The sequence below is a fragment of the Prionailurus bengalensis genome, chromosome B3 (assembly GCF_016509475.1).
Source record: "Prionailurus bengalensis isolate Pbe53 chromosome B3, Fcat_Pben_1.1_paternal_pri, whole genome shotgun sequence".
Classification (NCBI taxonomy): Eukaryota; Metazoa; Chordata; class Mammalia; order Carnivora; family Felidae; genus Prionailurus; species Prionailurus bengalensis.
This window is the reverse complement of record NC_057355.1, coordinates 20521300-20543025: the sequence shown is the minus strand read 5'-3', so window position 1 is coordinate 20543025 and position 21726 is coordinate 20521300. Positions and strand designations below refer to the sequence as shown.

The 21726-nt window shown below is 40.2% G+C and overlaps 1 protein-coding gene across 22 annotated transcripts in view; it reads right to left on the bottom strand.

Moving 5' to 3' along the window:
• TJP1 (tight junction protein 1) overlaps nucleotides 1-21726 on the bottom strand; it is a 255296-nt gene that overhangs the window by 6227 nt on the left and 227343 nt on the right. For 6 of the 22 annotated variants that reach the window (XM_043554817.1, XM_043554818.1, XM_043554819.1 and 3 more), the window contains 10 exons: nucleotides 19721-19803; nucleotides 18959-19169; nucleotides 18091-18191; nucleotides 14293-14643; nucleotides 13719-13958; nucleotides 12198-13070; nucleotides 11946-12043; nucleotides 9381-9608; nucleotides 4213-4373; nucleotides 1306-1783 (listed from right to left, as the gene is read on the bottom strand). In XM_043554817.1, coding sequence (XP_043410752.1) covers nucleotides 1306-1783; nucleotides 4213-4373; nucleotides 9381-9608; nucleotides 11946-12043; nucleotides 12198-13070; nucleotides 13719-13958; nucleotides 14293-14643; nucleotides 18091-18191; nucleotides 18959-19169; nucleotides 19721-19803 — 2824 coding nt within the window. The remainder of the gene's footprint in view (nucleotides 1-1305; nucleotides 1784-4212; nucleotides 4374-9380; nucleotides 9609-11945; nucleotides 12044-12197; nucleotides 13071-13718; nucleotides 13959-14292; nucleotides 14644-18090; nucleotides 18192-18958; nucleotides 19170-19720; nucleotides 19804-21726) is intronic. The other 16 variants (XM_043554820.1, XM_043554821.1, XM_043554822.1 and 13 more) reach the window with 3 other exon arrangements.

Sequence of the window (21726 nt, the reverse complement as noted above, 5' to 3'; positions counted from 1 at the left end):
TCCCTAGGATTTTGAGCATGCACACTTATGGCCCACGCTGTCAAAGCTTTCTACAATACTTTGGTATGGGTACACCCCAAGCACCCATGAAAAAAAAAGTATATTCACTTAGTACACAAAGAATATCAGAAGCCAAGGGGATGTGGTATCAAAGACTGCTTCAAAAGCATAGGCTACCAAGACTGCCTGGAGTAAAATTTTGAGTCACAACCTAAAAGTGAGCAGAAAGATGGACCGACACAGTAAGTGTGTGGAGGGAAGCTACAGATGATTCCTGCATGACCAGAGCAGCAGGGACAATGCTGATGCGGCACCCCATCCCCCCACTACAGGAAAGGCTTACAAAGAGGAGAAGGCAGCACATTTCCATGACCATCCCTGTTTTTGGGAAGCTGGCAGGTGGCCCTCCTGGCCCTGGGTTCTGCCTGCAAGTGCTTCTGTTTCAGCAGGTGGCTTGACAATGTAAGTGGATTTGGGAGGCTGAGGTGAGCTTATGTGAGGCCAGAACAGGTCTAGAGAAAGGAGTATATGAGGCTTTCCCAGTCTCATTTGCTCAAATATATTACTCACTAAAACCATAAAAAGAGCAACCATTTTGAGGTTGTTACATTTTCTAGTATCACTGTTGAACAGAGAGTAGACAGGGAATACAGGTGCTTAGGCTTCTGAGATATTTTCCAAATGTAAGCAGGCCAAGGTTAGAGGTTATGGAATGCTATGCTTGGTTCATAATACGGGCTCTGTATTCAGATGACCAGGAGCAGCTGAACCGGGGCTCCCTCACCCTAGTTGTGTGACTGGGCAACATGCAGTGTCACCCGACTTCAGTTCTTAGTAAAATGGGGATATTGACAGTATCTATGGACTGTACATGATCAGTTAGCTTTATTATTTTATTAATATTCTCTTACACCTCTTGTAGGACCTTTCACATAACAGCATTCATTGCAACAACCTTTTGGACAAAACTGTTCAGTTTAAAAGTTTAAGTTAAGGGGAGCCTGGGTGGCTCAGTCAGTTAAGCATCCGACTTTGGCTCAGGTCATGATCTCACGGTTCACAAGTTTGAGCCCCGCATCAGGCTCTGTGCGGATAGCTCAAAGCCTGGAGCCTGCTTTGGATTCTGTGTCTCCCTCCTCTGCCCCTCCCACTTGTGCATGTGTGCTCTCTCTCTCTCAAAAATAAGCAAACATTAAAAAAAAAAAAGTTTATGTCAGAATGATTCTTAAAAGTCCCGAATCACATAAACTACACCAAACTCACATTAGACAAATCACAGAACCAAGAAAAAGGCAAAAATCTTACCTCACAGGAACAGCTTTAGGCACAGTGCTGACATTATTCATTTGGTATTTGGGCTTATCTGCATGGATGGAGAAAGTTTCAACTCCACTGTCAAACTCAGGAGGCTGTGCCACACTGTGCGCTTTCACAAGAGTTTTTGGTGAAGTAGGGGCTTTTGATGACAAATCAGGTTTATGTGCAGTTTCACTTGGCAAAAGATTGTGGTTGAATTTAGGACTTTCAAACTTGCGCTCAAATGGCCGAGCAGAACTTGTGTATGGTTTTGGTGTGAATCGATTATATGCTGGAGTGACTGTTTTCTGAGTCTGTTCAGCTCCATTAACTGGAGCTTTATCCGGGAAACTTTTCTGGGGATAGAAAGTAGACTGAACAGTATCTTCTCGGTTCGGTGGTCTGAAAGTTGCTGGCTTATTCTGAGACGGAGGTGGATCTGGTTTAGACACTAAAGAATTCTGGAAATCCAATGACACCGAATTACCTGAAAAATAAACATATATAAGCATTTAAAAAACTTCCTCAAAGAAGTTTTAATAGCCCCTATGATGTCTCTCCCATCTTAACTTGTCTCGGTGCTGAAGTCAAGGCCCAAGTCAGGGTCCCCACAATTAGAAAGTGACTCTTGAACCCTGGTGGCTACCTGTGACATCGAGGGACCAGGAGGGGCATGGACACATGTGGTACTCTGGGGTATCTTGTGACTTGGAGTCAGGGTCATGCTGCTCAGGGTCCAGGCCTCCAGAGCCTGGTTGTCTGAGTACCCTCTCCCACTGTCCGTATCAAATTAGAAACAGAATGACAGTATAGCTATGTTAAAAAAAAAGGAAAAAAAAGAAAAAAAAAATCAACACTACAGAACTCACCGAAATGAAGTCAAAAGGAGCCACAGACTGGGAGCACAATTTGCATAACTGTACAGAATTAGGATCTGAAACCTATAAAGAACCCCTATACACCCATCAGAAAGATGCTACTAATAGGAATATGGGGAAAGCTGTGCAGAGGCAACAACAGAAGTGAAGGCCAGAATGCTCAGTTACCTTACAAGACAGAAAACCTCACTACCAGGGAAATGCAAATACATAACAAACCCCAAATACACTTCATACCCATTAGATTGGCAACACTTCGGTTCAGTAATGCCAAGAGTTGGCAAAGATGTGGAACAGGAATCTCCATGCATGGCTGGTGGCAAGGTAAAGAAGTACTAACTGAATTCTAGGAAATAATTCCAGAAAAAATAACACCAACACTATACAAAGTCTTTTAGAAAGAAAACAGGGGACATGTCCTAGGCTCTCTTTTATGAACTAGCACAACAATGATGGTAAAACCAGACAGGGACATTACATAAAAAGGAAAAAATAAACCCAAATTCCTTGTGAACACAGCAATATAATTTACTGCATTAACACACTAAAGAAGGAAAATGTTACAGTAATCTTACTACATGCAGAAACAGCATGTGACCTAATACTTTCAGCAAACTAGAGGGGAATAGAAAGGAATATCTAAAACCTAATAAAGAGTAGCTATAACAAGCCATAAAAAACATAGAGCTAATGTCGTAAGGGTGAAACATTAAATCCTTTCTCCCTAAGATGGGGAAGGCAGAGATGTCTGCTCTCATCACTTCCAAACTGACACATTTGCCGGAGGTCCCTGACAGTGCACAAGAAGGCAAGAAAAAGAAAAGGCATTTAAGGATCGGAAAGAATTAAAACTTTACCTGCAGACATGACAGTGTGGAAAGAAAATCCTAAACATGGGGTAAGATCAATCTACCAGTACACCTCTACAGCTGGCCTAGAATTTGATTCTTGTAAATAACAGAGAAATGTCTGTAGTAGCAAAAAGCCAACAGGAGAATGGATAAATCATGGTATATTCTTAGGGTAAAATAATCTTTTTTTTTGAAAGGGCCAAAAAAGGGGCATTTGGAGGTGAAGGCAACAGTCTCCCTTTCAGAGTGTTTGATGGAAGGCAAAGAGACATAGGACAGTTTGAGGAGGCAGCAGGAACAACAGGTGCTCTGAACAACGGAGAAGTGAGCTGCACCTGTGTGAGGCCAGAGAGAAGGATGAAGCAAGCAGGAATGAAGGAGAGGAGCCACGCCAATGGCCCCGGAAGAGAGGCAGCATGGGTAAAGGAAAATAGTTCCTGGTCAGGGAGACATGAAGGAGAGAAGATGGGAAAAACACAGGGGTACAGCTGTTAAAATGAATCACCTGGAGCTGTTGGCTACTCTGCTGGGATTTTGCCACAGCACATAACTGTGAGGTGCTAAGGGTTGCAGGTTATGTGGGACTTTATGGCTTACCTATATCCATGGATATAAATGGAATATAACAGTAATTTTTACAAACCACCAATCAAAAATTTAGATTCAGACATACCGGCAAACAAATACTACTTCCAAAAATTGAGCTGTGATAGTAAAACAGATTAACATCTATTTAGCTAAAAGTCTTTTCTGATATAATGGTTATAGTTATAAAAACAGGAGACGTACCTTTTTTTTTTTTTTTTTAGGAGATGTACTTTTAACAAAACACTTAGTTTCATTGTTCCCAGCCTATATGTTTCAAGTATGTATTTTTAAAAAAATTTGTTTTTAAATTTATTTATTTTGAGACAGAGCAGAGGAGGGGCAGGGAGAGAGGGAGAGAGAATCTCAGGCAGGCTCTGTGCTGTCAGTGCAGAGCCTGATGCAGGGCTTGAACTCACGAACCGTGACATCCTGACCTGAGCTGAAACCAAGAGTTGGACACTTAACTGACTGAGCCACTCAGGCTCCCAAGTATGTATTTTTAAATGAAAAACACTTTTGCTTACAAACTGCAAGAATACAATTTTGTAAGTATTACTCTATTACAGCAGTAATGCCAACTTCCAAACCAAACTTCCTACCTTCACCATGTGCCCCCTTGGCATGCGTGTGGAGGGCGAGAGAGGAGCTGGTCTGGGCATACTGGGAGGGCAATGGAGGAGGAGGGGGAGTGGCCTGGATCGGCTCATAGCGTTTCTCACCAAATGATCTATCCGCAGTGTCAGCTTCAGGAGACTTTCCCCTATGAAAAAAACAAAGACAATGCCAACTGATGAATATGGATTCACATTTACAAAAAAGCAAGTTTTCATTCTTCTAATTATCCCTGAGTTAAAAAAAAACAACAACAAAAAACTGGAAATTTCACAATTTATTCTTATGAGTATAAATGGCTAACTCTACCAAAATATACAAACAAATTCAATCATTCATCAGCACAAGAAATGTAAAGACAGGACAGATACTTAAAGAATATTAGTAAAACATCCAGAAGATGGCAACCAAAGGCAGATGAAATTTTGGGTATACTTGTAATATTAATTGTGTTGCTTACAAAAAGGCAGTAATGGTTGGGAGGTTTAAGAAAGTCTTGCAAATATTTTGAAAAATATTTATTGGCCCAAATCTTCCTTAGATTCACTACTGATTTGGTATCTAAAGTACAAATCCTTGGTTTCTGGCACACTCAGAGCACCACAAAAAATGTTTTTATAGACCAGAGGTTGGCAAATTTTTTGTAAAGGGCTGGAAAGTAAATGTTGTTGGCTTTTTGGGCCATACAGTCTCTGTCACAACTATTCGAACTCTGCCCCAAAGCAGCCATAGACAATATGTAAATGAATGGGTGTGGTTGTGTTCCAGTAACACTAAACACACTGGACATCTTTCACTTTGAAACTGCCCTTGATTTACTAGATCCATTTTTAATTGTTTAAATAGTTGCTAGAGTAGCAGACACTGCTTGATTTTATAAGGCTCTTTTAAGTCAAATTGTGCCATGTATGCTTATTTTTCAGATTGCCAATTGTTAATACGTAACACGTACAATTCAAACAAAAGAAATCTTTAAAATAGACCCATAATTACAACACTGCCATCTAAACCTTTGCAGAGAGCCAAAGCTGCACTGGTTTTATGTGCACAAACAAAACACACATTTGGAATGTATTTTCACAGAAAATTTCATTGGGGAAGTCTACTCTAGTGATTGGCTTTAAAACTATGTGGTTTTGTCGCTTTCAGGCACTTAGGCTAAACATTTGAAGATGACTTTAAAATCTAAAAGTGCACATAATGCCAGTGACGCAGTGAGGGACACCTCATGTAACAGCCTCACATTAATGCCAGTCTTACCACTTGACGGTCCTTTTCAAGTAGTCATAGCTAGGGTAAGAGCCAAGAAATCTAGGTGATGGCAAAGCAAAAGCGCAATAGAAAAATGAAAGAAAATGGTCAATCTAACTAAGTACATTTGCAGCAAATGGAACTCAAATGTCATTTTAAAATATCAACCAAAAAATACACATCCACCATTTCAGAATCATCTGATCTATAAAAGAAAACATCACTAGCTCTCACTTAAGTTTGGAAAATCACCAATAAATCAAAATATAGTTAATATAGTTAGGTACTGCCTGCCCACTTTCCACATACATTTTAAAAATGTTTATTTATTTATTTTGAGAGAGAGAGAGAGAGCGCACACATGCATGCACGCAGGAAGGGCAGAGAGAGGGAGAGAAAGAATTGCAAGCAGGCTCTGCACTACTAACCATGAGATCATGACCTGAGCCAAAACCAAGAGTCGGAAACTTAACCTTCTGAGCTGCTCAGGTGTCCCGGCCCTCCACGTATTTTAACTGTGCTGCTAGTGAGTAGCAAGGTGCTTGAGCTTTATTACTCTTCCATCTCTGCCCACTTTGGCTTCACTTGCTAGTGGTGAGCAAAGAAACGGACTAAATAAAGAAGCAATACTAAGAATAATCAGCAGACTCTGAAGAAGTAAGAATGAAATGCTCCATTAAAAAAAAAAGGGCTGGGCAAAAGAAATCCTCTAAGTGAAAATGTAGGAGGAAGCCGTACAACACAACAGCTGTGCTGATCCCTAGTGGGGGTGATGATGAACAGGCAAGCTGAAATATGCATGCCTTTGAAACCTGACTATGATTAACCTGTGGTCTTTCCTGGCAAGACCTGAACCCATTACCAGTCCTAAAGTAAGTCCTGGGATGGGGGGAGCCTATTTGGAAAGCTTCCATGTTTGAATCTCACAGCCTCTCTCAGTGAATGCCACATGCACATAGAAACCTAGTTAATCTTACTAAGTTTTTAAAAAGCTGAAAACTACTAACACTTATTTTGAGACCTAAAAGTCTCACAGTAAGTTGACTTTTGAGAGACAAGATATTTTAGTGACAAAAAAATCTCTCGTTGCCCTGAAGAAGCTCAGTTTCTGGGCTGGGACACATGCACAGGGCTCTTCTAGCCCTGTCATAGGATCCCGGAAACTCCTTACTTGTTTTGAAGATCAATGTCTGAGTCACTGATCTCCTAATCTCCCCAATTCCAACCCAGCTCTCCAGAGCTGTAAGACAGGTGATATCCACTTGCTCTCTGGGGCGTCTGTCCTGTGCTACCATTCTCCCTTCTCAACTCCCACCATTTCTCAGGTATGGAGTTTTTGTTGGAGGGTGGGGAACATGAGAGAACAAGCAAGGGAGGGGCAGAGTAAGACGGAATCTTAAGCAGGCTCCACACCCAGTTCAGGGACCAACGTGGGGCTCGATCCCACAACCCTGGGATGAATGACCTGAATGAAATCAAGAGTCAGACACTTAACCAACTGAACCAGCCAGGTCCCCTTGGAGGTATGTTTTTAAGTGGAACATAAGCACCTATTATCCAGAAGAAAAGAGCTTTGCTATTTCTATATTATACTTTAGAAAATGAAGGCCTGTAGGCAGTCTACTGGTAACAAAAAGCAGTTTTGAAATACTGTAAGAGGGCTGTATATTTTAAATGACTTTCCAATTGTTAAAGCCGTATTCACTGGGCACAACAGTACAACAGCATTAGAAGGGCAAGGCACAGAGACCCCTTATGTCTTAGCCATCATGTCTCACTCCTCATTCTCCTTCCCAAAGCTCTACCCACCGAATACCCACATGGGGACGTGAAGCACAACTACAAAGAGTTTTTGATTTCTATCACAAAGGAAGGAAATGTATTAAAATGTGCATCTCAAGTCACACTTTCCGGCTTCCCTAACACTCATGGCAGGAAACACAAACATTCAGAGTCTGGGGCCTATTCACAAAGACAGATGTTATGTGTTTCTGTCAAAGGCAATCTACCCTTGAGAAACCTCTGACCAGTTAAGACTCATTCCTCCCAGAGCTGCATTAATGAAAAGGTGGGCAGCTGACACACCTAGCACACTATGCCCTGTGTTGCTGGGTCCCCACCCACCAAATACTAGGCAGCATTCTAGACCCTGAATGAAAATTATACGTCACAAATACGTTAAGTCTTCTTTGTAGAAAACTCAACCCAAAACCAAAAATGCCTTGTCAGTTGATTCTCTGATGAGACTTCTTACTTACTTTTCAGACCTAAATGTGTTCAAGACTGCATTCTATTTACCGAGTATATAAAAGGATGAATAAAATCTCTCTCCTTAAACTATACCCCTTGGACCTGCTTCTAACAAGAATGAATGTGTTTAATGACTTAAGTAAAGATGATTACAAAAGGATACACCCTCCTACCTTACCAGAGGTGAGCTACTAAGGCTCACCGGAGTCTGGACACCCTCCCCAGATGTACTGGGCACCTCTCTAGCGTTGTGTTGGGGGAGGCTCACAATACTGGTATAAGACACTGTTTGTATTTAACAGAACCCCCACTGCAGCACCCAAAGTTTGCATTTGCATTTCACATAAAGGGCTTTCTTCTCTAGACAAAGACTGAAATAGAGGACAGTGGGAAAAAAGTTTTAAATCTTCACTTCAAATGATGTCTAAGAAAAAAGTGGTAATTATAATTAGATTTTTAACAATAGAGGTTTTAAAGTATTTTTAAGAAAATTTTTCACTCAACAGTACACGACAAATGATAGTTAAGTTCAGACAATCCCAAGCATCTAATTCAGTAAAAATCTGGGTGCTTTGGAACTTGGTAGGTCAACTTGGGTAGGTCAAACTATAGTCCCCATCATTCATTCAAACACTAATGTAGGTGCTGCTGTGAGGGGGACTGACAGATGTAATGCCTCTAAATCAGTTGAGTTCAGTTAATCAAAAGGGAGATTATCTGGATGGACCCTTTTAAAAAGAACTTAGGTCTTTCCTGAACTCAGAGACTCTCAAACAGCTCTGGATCTTCTCTCTTCCTGTCCTGTGAACTCACAACTTGTTTATTAGCAGGGTCCTACAACGGTGTAAATGAATTCCCTGTAATAAATCCACATCTGTTTCTCATTCTTGTGGGTTTGTTTTGCTGAAGTATAAACCCACCTATGCCTATGTGAGTTTCTACCTCACTCTCAGTTGGATTTGTACCCCAACAAAACCAAAGAAAGAAAAACAAATCAACAAAACCTCCAATAGACAAGTCAACAAAAGGGAAGAGCACAGAACAGGGAAAACGACTGGGAGTGGAGAAACTTGGGTGTTCAGTCCTAGCTCTGCCTGCCCATCACGTCACCTCATGTGTTAAAACTTTCCTTTCTTTTCCAAGTGTAAAACTGGACCAGAATACTTAAAGTCATCTCAAGCTCCCACATTTAAAAAAAGATTAAGCTCTTTCTCACCTTGAAGAAAAAACAACAAACTATTATCTTCCCTCAAATAATGTCACCCCCCCTTGCTATTTTCATATTTAAAAAATAAAAACAGAAAAGAAGGAAAAGAACCAGCATGAAATATGCTGCACAGAGGGGAGACTTATGATTCACCTAAAAATCAGGATCTTCACCTCAAAACCTTTTGATTTTAACAACTTTCCTAATGCAAAAATTTCATGTATCAGATATCAGGGTTTAAGGACAAAAGACACACACACATATTCTAGAGCTACAGACTATGCACAGTGCTGAACCACTGGAGCCAACAGAAATCATGTATTAAATACGGACTTAACTATATTCCTTCCAAATACACTGAACTTCACATGATTACTCTACTTTATGCAACTGAACGTTTATGTTTCTTCTTATTTTTAAAAGTAAGTCTCAGGTGAAATAACTTACTTTGAAGAGTAACTAGAAAAGTTTGGTTGATTCTGAGAATGAACTGGCTTGGCAGGCTCTGAGAGATGGCCAGTAGGAATGTGTGTAGAAGGCTTGTTTTCAAAACTTCTTCGGTCAAAGTAGGAGAGTTGCTTTCGATAATATTCTTCATCCTCCTCAGGATCGTAATGATTTGACCGAACAATATCTTCAGGTGGCTTCATTTGAGGTTTCTGAGGTTCTGGGATCCTGACAATGAATGACAAATGGAACTTTTTAGATGTTAATTTTACAAAGAAAATGGAATACACAAATATGTTATCTTGACCTTTTACTGCTATGATTATTCAGCATCTAGCTGAACAATCCAACAGTCAAAATGGACATTCCAAATCCCATGTTTTCATACATTTACACTCAGAAGGCAGCCCTCTTCTGGCTCATGAGTCCTTTGACATAACCTAATAAGCTTGATAATTATTTGGTCAGAGCCTCACAGCAGGTTAGAAGCAGTTAATTAGAGAATAGGGAGCATTAACTAAGACAGTGGAGAACTTCTCAAAGTATATACATCTATGTTAGCAACAATTAATTACTGAGAGAATTTAAGAACTTTAATCCAGGATCAATAAAGGATTCTCATAGAAGGAAACAGCTCTATATAGTCCAAAGTTCTACAAGGCACAGGAAGCAGTGGGGAAGAAAGTAAGTTATTAAGCAAATTAATACCGAGCTTCCTCAACTTATGATGGGGTTACATCATGATGAATCCACTGTCAGGTTAAAATACCAGGAGTCCAAAATGCATTTAGTACACCTCATCTACCAAACACCCTAGCTTAGCCTAGCCTGCCTTAAGTATGTGTTCAGAACATACATGAGCCTACAGTCGGGCAAACTCATCTAACACAAAGTCTATTTTATAATTAAGTTTGAGTACCTAATGTAATTTATCAAATGCTATACTTAAAGTGAACAAGAGAATGGCTTTAAGGATACAGGGTGGTTTTAAGTGTACTGGCTGTTGACCCCCGTGATCACATGGCTGACGGGGAGCTGCCGCTAAGCGGCATCAGGAGAGAGTACTGTACCATATATCACTAGCCTGGGGGGAAAAAAAATTAAAATTAAAAATTTTGAAAAGGTCTTTTATGATTTCTACTGAATGCATATTGCTTTCACACTCTTGTAAAGTTGAAAATCCTAAGTCAAACCATTATTAAGTTGAGGACTGTCTGTCTATACATTGTTATGTACACTCTGCTTAAGTGAATTTTAGAAACTTTCCAACAAAAATAAATAGGTTTCACATCAAAAAAGGGCCTAAGCTTTCAGTTATTACATATTTATTTTATGGAAAACAGCTAATGATACTGGCTAAAGAAGACCCAACAGTAGTTTACGTTTTCATGAAAAGCACTAGACATCATTAAAAAGAAAACGTAATGTCAGATAGCAGCTTCTCTTTATTAAAAATACAAATGTAAGCAAATAAAACTCATTAGCTGGGCAGAAAAACTATTCAAACCCAGTCTGTCATTTACTCACAGTATGATGAGGCCACTGTTAAGAGAGCAGCTGGCCAGGTTTCTCTCCTGGCTCCACTAAATCCCAAAAGCTACTCAAAACCCTCAGCCGTAGTGCCTCTCCTAAAAAAAATTTTTTTTATGTTTATTTATCTTTGAGAGACAGAGAGGGAGAGAAGGGGGGTGGTGGTAAAAAGAGAAGGAGACATGGAATCTGAAGCAGGCTCCAGGTGCTGAGCTGTCAGCCCAACACAGGGCTCGAACCTACAAACCATGAGATGATGACCTGAATTAAAGTTGGATGCTTAACCAACTGAACCACCCAGTCACCCCCCTCAGTGCCTCTCTTTAAAATGGAGGAAAGGGGCGCCTGGGTGGCGCAGTCGGTTAAATGTCCGACTTCAGCCAGGTCACGATCTCGCGGTCCGGGAGTTCAAGCCCCGCGTTAGGCTCTGGGCTGATGGCTCGGAGCCTGGAGCCTGTTTCCGATTCTGTGTCTCCCTCTCTCTCTGCCCCTCCCCCGTTCATGCTCTGTCTCTCTCTGTCCCAAAAATAAATAAACGTTGAAAAAAAAAAAAAAAAAAAAAAAAAAAATAAAATGGAGGAAAGGACCCACACTGCACTGAAGTGCTTAGCACACTGGCATACGAGTATGCTCCCTAAATAATTAATTTTTGTTATTTTAGTGAAACTCTGTTTCCTTACCCCCGAAGACTAAGAGTTTACATGTCTGAAAGCACTTTAAAAACTAAAAAACATAATACAAATGCAGGGCTTTAAAATTTTTATTTTAATTGCTTGCTAGAAGAATATCTCTTTGAAAAACTTGATTACTGAAGGCTAACAAAGATCTGTTACAGAAGGCATTTTCAAGACCTTTATTTTTCTTTCTAGGGCCACTATCTTAATTAGAAAGGCTAGTAGTTTTCGTTTAAGGACAACACTCAAGATCCTCTCCCTTTTCCTTCCTCTCCTCTTCTAACACAGTAAATGGCTTGCTTATTAACTGGGTCAGATTCTTGGTCAGTTCCATACCACAAACACCACCAAGTGTACCCACCTGTACAGTGTTTTGTCATGTTCACTGAATTGATTCTGAGGAGTGGCTTTAGGACCAATGATGGCAGCACCTGGAGGTTTAGATGCTACCTCTGGAGGCTGCAAAAAAGAAGACAAACATGCCCCAGGAACAGATAGTTACACAACAGGTTTCATTTAAGCAGGAGAGGGAGAGCCACGAAGCACTCTGAAGTGCTCCTTCACTGAATGTGCCCACCTGTCCAAGGCAGGAAAAGCATGGTTACATGCTTACCTTAAAACCAGCAGTGTGGTTTTCATCCTTCTTGTTCTCCATCGATGCAGATCTTTTGTTTTCAAACATTTTAACTCTAGTGAGCACAGACTGGGGTTTCATTGCTGGATCTTCTTCCTCTTCAGTCAGAGATGGGGGTGGAGGCAGTGGTTTGGTATTTGAAGGCAGAACTTCTGGCTTATGTTGAGATGTGGGTACTAGAGGAGGGATGACTGCAGCACCATGGAGAGGCTCATAGTGGCCTGCTTTAGAGGTAAATCCTTGTGATGGTACTTGCTCATAACTTCGTGGGTATTGGTCAAAATACTGCTTGGGTTCAGATGCCTTCGGGCCTGCTGAAGAATAGGACTGTGTTTCTGGTCTGTATCTGTTATGCATGTCATATCCAGGAGTTGGCTGCTCTTCATGTCGTAGGGTGGAGGTTCTAGGTGGTTGGTCATAACGTGGTCTGCTGTCATAGGGTAGAGGGGCTGGCTCTTCAAAACGTGGGTAATAGCTTCGTTCTGAGGACTCTTCAGGATGCTGTCTCGAGTCAAGGTCCCGAGGATGCTGATTATCAAAAGAAGGCCGAGGCTGGTAGGGCAGTTTGTCATCGTAATACGACCACTGCTCTTCATATGTAGGAATGCGCTCTTCATAGCGTAGACGATGGTCATAGTTTCGAGAAAACTGGTCTGGGTAGCCAGAGGAGTCGTATCTGTACACGGGCTGTTCAAGGTCTCTACTGGCTTGTTTCTCTACATATGGGGGTTGGGATTCATAGCTCAGATTAGGCTCTTTGTCTGGCCTCTGCCCTGGGTGACCAATGGGTGGCTGTTTTAAAACATGATTCTGTCTCATAATTTCCTCAGGATAGGGATCTTTTCTATACACCTGTATAAAAAAATTCATGTGTAAATACAACGGCTGGTTTTCAATTCTAGTCTACTTTAATACACAAAAATATAATTTAGTATGTGAAAATGGTATGTTCCACCATTTATTATCAAGACAGAAAGAGATTAGTGAGAAAGCTAGTTTAAGTGAAAGCTCAAAATTTATAATGCAGGTATAGGGCTTTTATGTTTTAGCATGTTCTAAATGAAAGTGAGCTAAAGATAATTACTAAATTTAGTAGAAAATTAATACACTGAACTACTGATTCCATTTGATTTGGACAGAGTAAATAAAAATCATAAAGAAAAGTATGGACACCATAATTCATAAAACACAAAATGTTCATGATGGGTCACAGCTACATACTACAAGGAACTCTGGAGGGTACTGAAAACCAAAAAATAAAAGTAATAAAAACATTAGCACAAATCCCAATTAAAAGGCCTATCTCCACATTATCAGTAGTATACCACCGGAAGCCATGCACACTACAAAACTGAAATGATCCATATTGATTGGAAAGCACCATGGTGTGTAAGCCCACAGGAAAAAAAGCAAAAGGAACACTTAAAGGGCAAAGCAAAAATGATCGTGTGCTAGACTGATGGAGAGCAACAAATGAGGGCAACACTGCGGCACAGGTACCTTTGCTGGATCTACATGCGACGACAATGACGGCTCTTGATCTCTTAGCATTATGTGAGCTGCCTCAGTACTTGGTGTTCTTAAAGAATCAGCTTGTGGTGAGTAAGATGTGGAAGGAGCTGGGGTGGGCCCCTCCAGTCTTACATTAGTTAAAGTTACATTATGATTAACGGCAGAGGTTGATGATGCTGGGGTTGTTTCAGGCGAAAGGTAAGGGACTGGAGATGAGGCTTCTGCTTTCTGTGAAGTGTTTAAAATATTTTAAATATAGTGTTTCTGTTTACTTCTAACTTCCCACTTCCATTTATAGGGGTTGGTAGACATACATTTTAAGTGTGCTGAATAACAAAACTATGACCTCATGTCCTCAATTTTTTTTAAAAGAACTTCAGTATACTGCTGTGTAAGACAAACACACAAAGCTTAGAATTAAGTCCGTGGTATTGTCAAATTGAAATTAAAGATCAATTCTTAATTTGAAGAAAGGACAAAATATACTCTTCAACTCAATCACCACATTCTAAGATTTAATAATTCACTTCTAACTACAAAACGTTGAATGCTTGCTGCTTACCTGTTGAGAGGCTGTTTTAAATCCAGGGGAGTCTATTCTATGAATTGGTTGTGGCTGCGCTTGTGGTGAATAAGGAGGATATGTTTGGTTTTCATGATGCATTCCAGAGGAGTCCTCTCTTACAGGCTCAGAGGACCGTGTAATGGCAGACTCCGGTGGAGTCCCAACCTCATCATTAAGAGTTTCATCTAGTTCTTGATCAGTGTAGGCCCCGCCTTCTGTATCTGTGTCTTCATAGTCAGAAGTGTGTCTACTGTCCGTGCTATACATTGAGTATTCACTACCTGGGGCTGACAGGTAGGACAGACGATCATCATGCAAATCAAGGTCATCACTTGTAGCACCATCCGCCTGGGTCAAATAAAAGTAAATCAAAAATTTTATTCAGTAGTTCTTTAAGAGATGGCCTTTATTTTACAAGGGAGATTGAAAAGGGCATTTTTCTTTGGAGAAATCACATCTATTTCTTGAAACTTCTGGCAAGGAAAGGTCAAGAAGATTGTACAAGCACACATGCAGACACACAGAACATCCTTTGAGATCTGAAGGGGCTTGGAAGAATGAAAGGCTGGCTGGCCAGCCAGGACAAAGCTGGACTCCGAGGCTCAGCCCCAGGAGTCCATGAAGAAACTCTGACACCACTCAGGGTTATAAAACCTAATCAACCTAATCGGTCCCTACTTTACTGCCCCAAAGCCAGGGGAAGAGGGAGAATGCTACCAAACCAAGCTGACAGAAACAAGGACACACTGACAGAACAGCGCATGTAAGAGTAACTATGAAAATAAATGCCACAGTTCAAGGTGAGTAAGAGCTTACATACATATACATAGAGAAAACAACTTGTTTAAAAAGTTGGTATTTGGCCCTTTAAGTTTTTATAAAACAAAATGGGAAAGAATCGCCTAAGTGCCAGTTGCCTCATTAAATTAAGAATTGTTGTTTTCATTTTTTTTCATAGATGTAGTGTCCAATGGATGCTGAGGGAGAAATGCAATTTTGTTTCTCTTTGATAAGTAGTTAAGAACTGAGTTGGTTTTTATTAGTCTACTTTACCTTCTGAGTAGACTAGAAAGATAATGAGAAGTACCTGAGGGAAAGGAATCTAAAGAGTTGCATCAACAGGCTGCCATTAGATACTAGTTTGAAATTAGTACCTGGATTAATTAGAACAGTCCCTGAAGAGCTTGCCTGGACATTGTGCCCAGTTAGGCAAGAGAGCTGAATGATCTGGAACCCAGAATTCAGACAATCCTCCTTCCATTGTAGCACAGACTGAAGGAGAAACATAAGGCCTGAGCTGCCTGAATGGGACTTTGCACACAGTCCTATGCCTGGCTCTCTTATGAGCCTGAGCCTGAGTACTGCCTTCCTGATAAGAAAGACTAGGGTATGTCAGGCCTCCTAGGGGCTCTCGTTTTCAACAAAGTACCTGCTGGGCTCAGGGAGTGAGAATCCCAGGGCTCTCTCTATGTTAGAGCAGACTCTCCCCCACAGAAATCTCAACGGTGTCTAAACTCCCTAATGGCTGCTACAGAAGAGAAGCCATTTTGCTATCTATTCTAACCTTTAACTCACCAGGGTTCTGTAAGACTCTAACCCATCAGCCAGCCAGGGAAATATTTAAGTTCTTGGGGGAAGAATTAACTTGGAACTCACCAATCCACCTCGCTTTCAGTGCTGTGAAATGCACTAGTGAGCAAGAACCATGGGTTGCTCTGAACCAAGAAATGACATATGCCTACATGTTAAGAAAGCCTCAGGATGACTTTTCTTGGTTTAGTAGGGAACACACAAGACCATGTCAGATCTTGCAAAAAAGATCTCTTCCTAGCAATTAGACCAAAGTAGTACACTCAGGAAAGTCAATGTGAAATGATGTGGTTTTAGTTTAAGAATTTGTCTATTATGATAAAATATACTTGAATAGAAGGGGCAGGAGATCTAGCAAGCTTCATTTAAATTATAACAACCTTTTATGATTTACAAAATGCATCCCTCTATACTAGTAACAAATGATCTATTTTTCCTCACATAAAAAGTTGGGGGGAGTGAGACCTGCATTTTAAAACCCAAGCAAGACAGGAAGCACACAATAATACCACAAAAAGAAATTTACACAATATTAAGATTTGTGGATAAAGAAAATCCCTCAGATAGGCAGAGAGCACATTCTGTGTATTTATAAACTAACTTCATTTTGAGAATCACCAATGCAAGCTATTAACCACTCGAGTGGACAAAGGCTGCTGAAAGAATTGTGTTTTTACATATTAGTATGACAGGGACTGCGATCCTTTGTATCAAATGCCACATGAGAGAAAATTAGTAATAGTGTGTTCTTATAAAGTGGTGCAGTAGGTTTTTTCCACCTGGATTTGTCTGTCAAGTGTCCCAGCTGATATATCAGTTATTCAAAGTGGTCTGATGATCTCATATGCACAGTCCATCCCCCAAGTGGTACTGATGAGAAAAACCATGATTCTGACATGAATACAGGTGGGAATAGCAGAGCAGACACTACCTCTAGATGCAAGCACTGTAACATCTCTTCTTGCAGAGGTTTGTGTTTCCTGGACAAAGGGCATGGTGGTCCTAAGCATGCAGCATGCACTGCCAGAGCAGCTGTAGCCATAGCCAGGCAGAGGAAAGTAGAGGCCATGCAGGCGCAAAACACAACAAGAACCAAGCCAACAAGGAAATATAAAACACACACACACAAAAAAAACAACAGAGATATTCTCAATTTTCTCTAGTAACCAAAACATCAATAATATTATACTGAAGGTTAAAGATCTTAAAACAAAAGGCTCTTTCAGCTGTATTAACTTGCCAAACAAAATGAACACTTTTTTCCCATCGAAGACTGCTATAAAACCAGAGAGACTGACAATACAATAGATAGTAGCTATTTTAAAGCTGGCCATCTGCAGGGCACCTAGGTGGCTCAGTTGGTTAAGTGTCCAACTCCTGATTTTGACTCAGATCATGACCTCATGGTTAGAGAGTTCGAACCGCACATCCGGGCTCTGCACTGACATTGCAGAGCCTGCTTGGGATTCTCTTTCTCTCTGCCCCTCCCCTGCTCATGCTCTCTCTCGAAATAAAACTTAAAAAAATAATAATAATAAAATAGAGCTGGCCATTTGGATGTATATAAAATCAAAATTTGAATCTAAAGATGATGAATTGCTTTGTCCAACATTTCCTAGTATGTTAAAACAATATTAACAGCCGCTAAGTGAAAAAAAAAATCCCTAGGTAAACAAAATAACACATGTTCTTTACTTAAGACTTCTCAAAGCCTTTACCATGCTGGTGGGTCCCACTGCCCCATGTAGGGGGTGTGGTTGCAGATTTCTCATCTATTACTTGCCTTCACAGTGCCTTTTTCTTTCTGACCAAGTCCTAAATCTTGTATGCAGAGGACAACACTCTGGGCAACACTCACCTACCCACCCAACTCTCCTCATTTCCAGAGAAGGAAACTGAAGCCAGGTTCTAAGTCATTCCTCAGACAGGAGCAGAGCCAGAACTCAAACTTACTCTTTTAGTTATCATTTAAGAACTCTCTGAGATGACACCACTGAAGTGGTAATTCAATAGGTAGGGAAATTTCAGAATCTTTTACTATCAAAAACAATTTATAAAAACTTAAAGTCTTTTACTATCAAAAACAAACTCTCCCCAAATTATTCTAATATGTTGATCTAATTAGAAACAATGGTAACTCAAAGGCTTTTCTGATTTGTTATGTCATTTATTGAAAGGGCTCAAAAATAACAGGAAATTTCTTACCTTTCCTTCAGAAACCCATACCAACTGGTTTTGCTGTTGCTGAATGGCTTCTTTCAATGCACCATACCAACCATCATTCATTGAATTTAAGTTAATTGTAGCTGAAAATAAATTAACAACATTGTTTAACGATTAGAATACCGTCAAAAGCCAGAATTCATTCAAATCTGCTTAGAGCTCAATCATCATTTCTTAATTATTTGAAATACAATATTTGAGCACACATCTTTGAAATTTGTTTTGGTGCTACACATTTAAAAAAAAATTTTTTTTTAATTTTTTTAACGTTTTTATTTATTTTTGAGACAGAGAGAGACAGAGCATGAACGGGGAGGGGCAGAGAGAGAGGGAGACACAGAATCAGAAGCAGGCTCCAGGCTCTGAGCCATCAGCCCAGAGCCCGATGCGGAGCTCGAACTCACGGACCGTGAGATCGTGACCTGAGCTGAAGTTGGATGCTTAACCGACTGAGCCACCCAGGCTCCCCCCCAAAAAATTTTTTTTAACATTTCTTTCTTTTTGAGAGACCGAGAGAGACAGAGGGTGAGAGGAGGAGGGGCAGAGACAGAGGGAGACACAGAATTCAAAGCAGGCTCCAGGCTCTGAGCTGTCAGCACAGAGCTCAACGTGGGGCTCAAACTCAAGCACGGTGAGATCATGACCTGAGCTGAAGTCTCATGCTTAACCAACTGAGCCAACAAGGCGGCCCTGTACATTTTCTTTCAATCCAACAGCAGCCGTTAATACTAACAGGAAGCTTTCCAAGGCAAAAGTTATATAGCTTTTGGCATCTAAACAACACAACATTTTTGTCTACATATTGTTGCCTAGACATTTTAAACTAAATGAAGGCCTTTAATATACTCACTTGTAAAAAGATGGTGATTATTTTTACGAAGTTTATGAGACCGTTCATATAATTTCCTGGCACTTTTCCGAGATTCTGGACATAACCTCATCCTCATAGTTTTCACACCTTGCTTAGAATCAGGGTTAAGGAATACTACAATTGGATACCACTGGGCGTAATTCAGACGATCAACTGCATTTGGGGTTACATCTAATAAAGCATGTTTGTCCTGGAGACACAAAGCAAAAAAACAAATAAGGACACAAGCCACAGTTAATTAAGAATCATCACCTTCAAAAAAAGTCACAGCCTAGATTACATTCCAATGGTAATAGACCTTTAACTGGGCTCCAAAATGTCTCCAGAGTATATGTTAGAAAAATCTGTAATCAGAACTTAGTTCAATACAAATTCTAGCCCAAATTTTTTTTAAAAAACTTCTTAGCCAGCTCACTTTAAGACAGCCCCAATACTTACAAGTTGACAGCATTATCTATGTTCAGTAAAGTGAAAAGAGTACAAGAATTTAATGTTCCTAACATGACCCTGTCAAGTAACAACATATTCCTTATACATATAAATATATTTTGATGCATGCAATGCACTTTCTTTGAAAGTGGTTACTGGAATGCCTTTCAGTAGAGGTTTAATTTTTTTATAGTATATCAGTAATAATCTTAGAAAAACTACTTTTCTACTTCCAAATTAACTAAACTTCATCCCACTCAAAACACAACATTCACAGTTAATAATGAAATAGGGCAATTTTTAAGAACTTACCTGATCTATTATTTGCTTTATCGTATGAAGGCGAATAATGCCAGAGCTACGTTGGTCAGTCCCAGCATCTCGTGGTTCACTTTCTATTCATGATGTCAGGACAAAAACAAAACATCAAATTTCTGTTGGTTAGACCAGAGTTTCTCAACTCAACTACTGGGTGCTAATGACATGTTGGGCTCTGCAATACTTAGTTATAGGGGCTGCCCTGTGCACCATGGCCAGTTCAGCAGCATTTCTGGCCTCCTCCTGCTATATGCCTCCGGTCCACACTGGGACCAATAAAAATGTATCCAGGAGTGGCCAATATCCACAATAGATCAGAACTGCCCCTGGCTGAGCACCACTGGGTTAAGATTAATGCTTCCCAACAATTCCGGGATTAGGAGAAGGTAAGTGAGGCGCTTGCCTCAGGAGCAATATTTAAGGGGTACTACAAAAACTCTGCAATCAAGTAATATTTTGCTGCAATATGTTCAAAATATCAAAATTAGTAACCCACAATAAACAGCATACCAAAATTTTAAATAGAACCAGTTAAGTGAAACATGAGTAAATATCTAAGACTGTCACTTGGTCAAGAGAAATGATCAAATATGGCAATTCTTCCCATTGAAAATATGATTTTAAAAAGCGGATTTAAAAATATTGATGAGCTTGCTTCCATTAAAGCCAGGAAAAGAAAATTATAAATTCTGTGTTTGATACAAATAAAATATTTAAACTTGAAATAATATGAGTTTTAATACACATATTTTTCATGTTTTCCAAAATTTTTCTAACTATGTCAATGTCCTGGGAAAAAACAGCCATTGAAAAAGATGTAAAAACATGTATGTATGGACCCACATTTTTTCTTTTGCCTTGTGCTTAAAATGGCTTGACACGGCACTACTTCCAAATGTTTTACAGATTGTGACATGCAGAGAAAATGGCACTATTTGTATGGCCAACAGAGATAAACTGAGGAGGCCTCTCCTGGGTAGAGCTCCATCTAGCCAAGGGGGACTGACAAAATCAATACCTGGGCAGATCCATCAGCAACAATGCTATATAGCAGACTGGCTGGAGACTTCTGGGTTAGAGATCTTTTCTATAATAGTAGAAGGGGAACCTAGGAGCAGTTGATTTCTAACTGTGAGACAGCCTATGGTTTCATACTAGTAACATATCTCCCTCTACTCATGTACAGTATGTCAAGTGCAGCTTGAGATGGTTACTAACCAAATTATCTCAGAGGTCCAATTTATATCAAGTTCTTCCCTAAAAGGTACAGCAATGTTTGTGACTCTGGTCACATGGAAAGCTTCAAAGACAAAAAGGAACTCTGGTGTTTCAGATCAGACAAAAATCAAGAGATTTGGAAGGACAAAGGTCACAATGAATGATAGGGGGAATGACTCTAGAGAATGAGACTATCATAAGGTAAAAGCTCCATGGACAAAGAGAGCAGAATTTCAAATCTGGTGAACAGAGAATTAGAGAGAGAGATCAACTGGGAGTTTTGGATGGAGAAAAGCTACTAATTCCTTAACTCAAAAGACCTTCATTAGATTCAGAGAGGACACTAACTAAGCTATTTGAATCTCTTTTATAAGAGTCTGGCTATAGTGTAGAGTAAACCCAATTAAATCAATCAATTGCTCCCTAAGGTAGGGCTTTATAAGTCTTCACACTTTTCCTAAATTTAAAAAACCCAAGGTTTGGTTATGGGTGGGGTTACCACTAACTTTTTTTCTTTTTTTAAAAATTGTATTTATTTACTTACTTATTTATTTGAGAGAGAGAGAGAGAGAGAGAGAGAGACAGAGAGACAGAGAGACAGAGAGAGAGAGAGAGAGAGAGAGAAGCACCCGTGTGCCAGTGAGCAAGGGGCAGAGAGAATCCCACAAGGTGCAGAGAGAGGGAAAGTGCGGAGCCCAGAGTGGGGATTGAGCTCTCCAGAAGCAAGGCTTGAACTCACAAACCAGGAGATCATGACCTGAGCTTAAGTAGGATGTTTAACC